At 19.4% G+C, this 8,895-nt stretch overlaps 1 protein-coding gene across 1 annotated transcript; it reads left to right on the top strand.

The window, feature by feature from the left end:
* Nucleotides 1–2,439: 2,439 nt before the first annotated feature.
* PGSY75_1229100 (ABC transporter, (CT family)) lies at nt 2,440–8,664 on the top strand (the record flags this gene model as incomplete). Its single annotated transcript, XM_018786866.1, has 1 exon — nt 2,440–8,664. The coding sequence occupies one exon, from the start codon at nt 2,440–2,442 to the stop codon at nt 8,662–8,664; it is 6,225 nt and encodes a 2,074-aa protein (XP_018640731.1).
* Nucleotides 8,665–8,895: the final 231 nt, after the last annotated feature.

Raw genomic sequence — 8,895 nt, 5'->3', positions numbered from 1 at the left:
TTTTTTTTTTTTATTCTATTTATTATTATTATTTTTTATGTTTTTTTTGTTACATTTTTTTTTTTTTTTTTTTATTTAATGTTATTATATTATTTTTTAAAAATTACGAACAACTCCATAATTTAATTATTTAATAATTTTTTGAAAAGAATAAAATATTATATATATATTATATATGCATGACACGTCATATTTTTATATAATATATATATATTATATATATATTCAATAATAATATAAAAATAATGTAATGTTGTTAGTAATGCATATAATATATATATATATATATTGTATACATAATATATTTTGTATAGAATGTAAAAAAAAGAAGAGGATAAAGGGTCCATCTATATATAATATAATATGATCTTATTTATTTTTATAAAAATATGTAAAATAATAAAATATATATATTATATAATATATATATATATATATATATATATATGTGTTTATATAATATATAATTATATTTTACTTATATGATATATATATATATATATAGCATATAAATAAATACATACATATATATATATAATATATATATAATTTACATTTTTTTTTTTTTATATATATGTATTTGTAAAGATATTTAGAAAAAAAATATATATTTATATCTATAAATATGAAATAATAGGTATATGTATATTTATATTATTATATATATGTTATATATATATATAATATAAGGATCCCCCTTATTTATTTTTTTTTTATATCCTGTTAAAAAATAATAATAAAAAAAGAAAAATAAAAATGTAACAAAAAAAACATAAAAAAATAATAATAATAAATAGAATAAAAAAAAAAAAAAAAAAGAAGAAGAAAAATAATATAAATTAAAATTGTAAGATTATTATATATAAATAAGTATACAAAAAAAAAAAAATAGAACAATGGATATATAAAAAAGTCTCTTTATTTTTTAGTTCTTTATAGAAAAAAACATAAAAACAAAATTTTTTTTTTTTTAAGTAATATTAATAATGAAAGTGAATAAATATAATTCCACATAATATTTAATAAAAAAAATAAGTTGTAGTTTTAAAAATAAAATAAAAAAAAAGCAAGTAAGAAAGAAAGAGGGAATGTGCCTCATAAGAACAAAAAAAAAAATTTTAAAATGTTTATTGATAAGTAGAAAATAATAGTATAGTTAATATATATAATAAATATATAATTATATAAAAAAAAAAAATGTGTTGTTGAGAATAAATAAATATATATATATATATATATATATATGTATATGTTTAAATATGTAGTAATTATTATATAGTAGTATAAATATATATTTTGTTTTGTGCTTAATTAAATAATACACCTTTTTTTTATATTTCTTTTTATATTTGGCATACCATATATATATAAATATATATATATATATATGTGTAGGTTTATGTTTATGTTTATATTTTTTACATGCAAAATGTATTTATGTAAAAAAAAAAAAGAAAAAAGGATCGTTGATATTAGTCCTTTTTATTTAAATGTTATATAGTATACATGACAAGAATAATAACGACAAAATAAAATAAATAAATAAATATATAAGGAAAATATGTATTTATTTGCATGAGCTGCTTTAATTTATATATTATTTAACTTAGTTTTTTTTAATGATATAACATATATGTTTAGTTATTGTATGTCTTTTTGTTTTAGTAATAAATATATATATATATATATATATATATATATATATATATATATATGTATATATGTATATATGTATATATGTATATATGTATGTATAGTCACTCCTTAAATATGCTCTTACATTTTTTTTATCGATAATATAATGTGAAACATATATATTTTGTTTTTAGAAGGTAGTTTTTTTTTTTTTTTTTTTTCTTTTTTTAAGAATATAAAACGTGATGATTAGTATATCTATATATTGAGCATCTGTTTATTCATTGAATGTATATATATATATATATATATATATATATATGTGTATTTTAATTTTGTCTGTTGTCATATATAAGATATTCCATGTTTCCTTATGACAGTTTAATATAATAAATATTGATGAAATACGTATTATATATATATATATATATATATTACAATTTATTTATATTTTTCATCGTTTAAATTTTTTTTTTTTTTTAAATATATTTAGCTTTAATATTTAATAATTTTTTTTATTTGTATATATTAACATATAACAGTTTTGAAATATATGTATATGTATTTTTTTTTTTTTTATTTATATTTTTATGTGGTGTCTCTTTATATGTTTATTACAACTAAGTGCATATAAGAAAATACACTACCTTCAGCTCACGTGCCCCCCTCTTTAAAAAAAAAAAAAAAAAAAAAAATATACATATATATTATTATATTATATATATATATAATATATTTATATTTAGGGAGACAAAAAAAAATAAAGATATAAAAATATCGTGAATTTAGAAAGATTCCGTTTTTATGATGAGACGGAGAAGCGTTTACAATTTCGATCAGGAGAAGCATGGCTATTTAATGAATCATATTTCTTGGCTTAATTTTATGAGCTTTAATTGGATAACACAACTTTTAAGATGTTTTAAAAATGATGATTTTATATTACCTTGTATTGAAGAAACGAATTCTATAGAATATTATAGCAATAATCTCAATAAGAATGTTAGAAATATACAGTTAAAGAAATATAATAAATATAATAAATATAATAAATATAAAAATAATTGTTGTAATAATAACAATATTAATGATGGTAATAGAAGTTGTTGTGAGTGTTCATCAAAGAAAAGGAAAAAAAATAATATTAATAATAAGACAGAAGATTATTTTTCAAAGAGTAATACTATTACATATGCAGTTTTAAAAACATTTAAAAAATATTTAAGTTTAATTAGTTTCTTTCATATAATACATACCATATTTCTAATATTTGTTGCTGTTTGTATTGAGAAATATGTCTTATTAATAAAAGGTGGTTCAAATGTTATAACGTTACCATTTGGATACAAATATTCTAAGATATTATTTGGATTTATAGTTATATCAGTAATTTGCATTAGTCAGTTTTTTGATGCCGTCCTTTGTTATTATGACTTTAGATTAAGAGTTAATATGGAGGTTACGGTCATGTATTTTCTATATAAAATAACCCTAGGTAATTTCAACAATCGGTTAATTAATAGAAATGATTTTGTTGATAAAAATTGTAAGGATGGTGGTACTGATATGGGTGATATATATAAGAATGACCAACCTAAACAACATTACAAACATATTAGAGATGACGATTTGATTATTCAGAATGAAGATTGTAAAAACTCAACAAACAGTACGACTTATATTAAAAATGGTGAGAATCAAATGAGTCATATAAACGATTTTTCAAGCATAAACAATATGTCGATTACTAATAATATGTCGTATGTACATAATTTATCGAGCATGCAAAACCAAGATGAGAATAACAGTAATAAAGTGTCTAGCATGGATAGTAATACAAACGATATGAGCAAAACAACTTGTTTAACATGCACAGGTTCAGAATTTAATAAAGAGGAGAAAAAAGAACTTTTAGAAGAAGAAAAGAAAAAAGATAAAGAAGTATTTGATATAAGTATATATAATATTATGTTTATAGATACACCTTTTTTAATATATTTTATAACAGCATTAATTGAATTAGTTAATATGATATTAAAATTTATTATATCTTTTTATATGTTTCATTATAAAATGGGTAGTGCAGCTGTATTAAACGGTGCTTTGTTAATTATAATAATGTATGGATTAATGTTTGCATTTGAATTTTCATCGAGCTTATTTAAATTGAAATATTTAAAATATCGTGATACAAGAATTAGTAATATGCATCATATATTAAAAGAATTCAAATTAATGAAAATATTTAATTGGGAATCTATAGCATTTGACTATGTAAATATGTTTAGAATAAAAGAAATGAGGATATGCAAAATAAGAACATATTTAAGTTCTTTAAGTAATTATATTAATAATATATCTGTAAATATTGTAGAAGTAGCTATTTTCTTTTTTTATATAAGAAGTGAATTAAAAAGTAATAAAACAGTCAGCTTCAGTTCTTTAATTACACCTCTTTTTGTATATAAATCATTAATATCAGGTGTATCTAATTTTCCAAATATTATAAATAATTTAATAGAAGGTGCTATAAATATTAAACGTATTAATAGATATATAACTTATTATTTATTTAATAATGATATAAATGATTATTTTGAACAAAAATTATTAAGTGCTAATAAAAATAAGGCAAACCGCACAAAAAAAAAAAATGGTAATGATGATCATTTTTATGATGACAATTATTATTATGATGATGATGATTATTATGATGATGATGATTATGATTATGATGATGATCATTTTTATGATCATGATAATCTTTATAGTGACAATAACATGGACTACAATATAACCATCAATAATAAAAATAATTGTAAATCCAAACAAGGAAAAAAAAATAAAATGTTTTCAAAAAATAATTATTTAAATCATGATGAAGGAACCATGCAAAGTTTTTACAATTTCTTGGATACACACAAATATAAAAAAAAAAAAAATATAATAGAAAAAAAAAATGATACCCAAAATATAACAAATAAAAATGAGGAGATACAAAGATGTAATAGTAATTCATCCAATTGTAATAACAATAATTATTCTGTAAGTGAAAGTGATAATTTATTATTTGAAAAGAAAAAAAGAAAAGACTCCTATTCAAAAAACAAATTTGTTAATAATGATAATATAGTGATATGCATGAAAAATTGTTATTTCGCATCCAAAAATAATGATGATTATATTTTAAAAAATATAAATTTCATATTAAAAAATAATTCTGTTGCTATTATAGTTGGAAATGTGGGATGTGGAAAGACAATTTTTTTTAATTCATTATTAGGTCAATTTAAATTAGAATGTGGTAGTTTTTATTTAAAAAATTATATATATAATTATATGCCTATTTTATATGTACCACAATTTAATTGGGTGTCTCTAGGTAGTATAAGATCTATGATATTGTTTGGAAATAAATATGATGAATCTATTTATTATGATGTCATAGTAAAAAGTGAATTATATCATGATATAATAACTTTTAAAAAAAAAGACATGAGATATATAAGTGACGAACATAGCTTGAGTAAAGGGCAAAAAGCTAGAATTTGTTTAGCTAGAGCATTATATCATCATTATTTACATAGAAAGCGTATGAATCAATATTATGAGAACAATGAAATAATAAATGATAAAATAAAAAGAACATCTTTAAAAAATAATGATAATCATCACAATGTAGTGAAATCTAATCATAATGTTCATCCGATTCATAATAATCACAATGAAGATAATAAAGAATCATATAAAAATAATTCCATTCACAACATTAAAGAAGAAAGAAATATATCTTATTTATACCTATTGGATGATGTATTCACATCTCTAGATCCATGTATTTCCAAAGATATCTTTTATAATTTATTTTGTGACAATGAAAAGATACAACATTTTAAAAATAACAGTAGTTTTGTTTTATCTATAAGTGAAATTATATTAAATAGTTTTATATCAAGTAGTTGTATTCTTAATAATATACAATATGATGTGTCAATATATAAGTTAGAAAACAATACACTACATTATGAGGGCACTTTATTAGATTATATAAAAAAAAGTAATATAGTAGTAAAGGAAGATATTATTCAAACGAATAAACAAAGTGAAAAAAAAAAAAGTTTATCATATGACCAAGTCAAATCAATGTTGAGTTATAATGACGATTATCATTATTGGAATTGTTCAAAAAAAAAGAGTGTCACTGAAAAGATGGATATCTACAAGAATAATATTAATGATAAAGATAATACTAATAAGGAAGTGCTTTCATGTGAAATAAAAACAGAAAAGCAATGTAACAAAATGGATTCTAGTGAAGACAATTTAGACAAACATAAAAATAATAATAGTAATAATAATAATAATAATAATAGTAATAATTATGATAATAATAATTATAATTATTTTAATAAACCAAGTGGACTTAAAAAAATACCAAGTGGAGATATAAAATATAACAAATTTATGGTATTAAAACAATTGAAAACAATTTATTCCTTCAAAACTATTTATTCTTTCAATACAGAAGAAACAAATGATCTTGAAAATAAGAAAATATATTGTAGAACATATACTAAGGTTATTCAGAATTATGATAATGATTGTTTAGAAAAAAAGAAAAGCTTTAGAAATTATAAAAGTATTAATAGTTATAATGAGATTTTAATTAAAGAGAATAAAGATTTGTGTGATGATAAATGGTTTGAAAATGATTATATGGATGAATATGAAAAAATAAAAAAGACTGTTTTATCTCAATTGAAATATAATTATTATATATCTTGTGATTATAATAATAATGATAATAATGATTATAATGAAGAATTAAAATTTCGAGGAAATATAAAATTAGAAACATTTTGGTGGTATTTAAAAAAGATTGGAAGACCTTTAATTATTGTTATTATTATATTTATGTTAATATCTATATTTACTGATGAAATAAAAAATTTAATATTATTTTTAGCTAGTACAATATTAAAAAGTGGTGATAAAAAAGATGAAGAAGTTTTAAATCAGCAATTAGTATATTTAAATTATTTTATATTATTACCATCCATATCTTTATTAACAACATTAGTATGTTTCATGTTAATAGCACATGGAATTGTTAAATCAGCTATAAAAGTACACACAGAAGTATTGCTTAGTATATTATATGCCCCTATACATGCATTTTATAGTAATAATCTTGGTAATATAATTAATAAATTTATAACAGATGTAAATATATTAGATAATGGAATAATTAAAAGAATTTATAAAACATTTTATACACTCTTTAGATTTTTATTTACACTCTTTTTATTAATATATATGGTTAAATATACTATTGTTATATTTCCATTTATTATGTTAATTATATATTTTTTTGTATTTAATAAATATTCTAAAGGATGTAAAGAAGCACAAAGAGGATTTTTAGCATCGCATGCACCTTTATGTACCATTTATAGTAATACTATAATAGGAAAGGATGTTATTAATTTATATAAAAAAAATAAATATTTTCTAACATTATATAAAGAAAAAATATTTGATTTTAGAAATTACACTATATTTAAGTGGTCAATAACTATATGGGCATCTTTATATGTACAGTTAATAGTTTTAGCTTTAACCTTTTTTTATATCATATATCCCCATTTCTTTTTTAAACATTCAAAACAAGAGCATGATATTAACTATGAAAAAGAAGCAAGTACCATAGGTTATTGTATCACTTTTTCATGTAGTCTTGGTTTTGTTATTAAAAGCTTGTTATATGATTACACACATGTAGAAAAAGAAATGTGTAGTACCCAAAGATTAGAAGAATGTTCAAAGATGATTAAAGATGAAGGCTATTCTGATGATAATATAACTTCTCAAAATAATGAAAAAAACTATCAAGATAATAATATAAATAAATATAAATCTGCACATCTTCCATACCATAATAATGAAAAAGATAAATTAAAAAAATACAAAACAGAAGAACTTCATAATCAAAAGGATGATACCTATTCTATATATAACGATAATTATGATGATAATGATGATGATGATGATGAGAATGAGAATGTGTTACATAATATGGATATCCTACAACCAAATGATATTCAAAATAATAAGATGAAAAAATTACATAGCAACCCCCAATTAGTTAATAATATAAAATATGGTATTTGTTTCGAAAAAGTTTTTGTCAGTTATAAAAAGAAAATTTGTATTGATAGAAAAAATAATAAATATGAATATGTAAATGAAAAATCTTGTTTAAAAAATATAAATATATATGCTTTAAAAAATCAAAAAATTGGTATCGTAGGGAAATCAGGTGCAGGAAAAAGTACTATGATATTATCTATTCTTGGTTTAATAGGTACTACTAGAGGAAGAATTACTATTGAAGGAAGAGATATAAAAACCTTATCCTTAGATGAAAGAAAAAATATTATTGGAGTTTTACCACAATCTTCTTTTGTATTCTTTCATTGGAATATTAGAACATTTATAGATCCATATAAAGATTTTACAGATAACGAAATTGTTGATGCTTTCAAATTAATAGGAATTAATTTATCTTATGATGATCTAGATAAATTTATTTATAAACAACAACGACAACAAAAAAAAAAAAAAAAAAATACACATAATTTATGGAAAAAAAAAAGTTTTATTGATTTAACTAATTCTATCTCCTTATCAGATGAATGTATTAGATATCTATCATTAGTACGTCTTTTCTTAAATAGACATAAATATAAACTCATTCTAATCGATGAAATACCTGTACTCAATTTATGTTATACTACCAAACAATTAAACAACTTCTTTACAACAGATATTAAATCTTTTGATTATATTATCAGAACATTCTTTCAAAACACTACTGTACTTATTATTGCACATGATGCAAGTACACTCTCATGTTGTGATTTTATTTACGTCATCGCAAAAGGAGAAGTAGTCTATAAATGTAGTAATAAAGATGTTCAAACACAAACCGAATTAGCTAACTTGCTTCAAGAAAAACAATTAAACTGATTATTCATTCCAAAAAAATAAAAAAATAAAAAATAAAAAATAAAACAATAAAAAATAAAACAATAAAAAATAAAAAATAAAAAAATTAAAAATAAAAAAATTAAAATATATATTATAATCTTTATATGTTTATAGTATTACATGTATGAGTGAGTTTATCTATATATGTGCATATCCAAATTGAACGCCTAAATTGGAAAGGGGTATTAAACATTAATATATATATATATA

The sequence above is a fragment of the Plasmodium gaboni genome, chromosome 12, assembly GCF_001602025.1.
Source record: "Plasmodium gaboni strain SY75 chromosome 12, whole genome shotgun sequence".
Classification (NCBI taxonomy): Eukaryota; Apicomplexa; class Aconoidasida; order Haemosporida; family Plasmodiidae; genus Plasmodium; species Plasmodium gaboni.
Note: the sequence above shows the minus strand (reverse complement) of the source record. Positions and strands in the feature narration are given on the sequence as shown.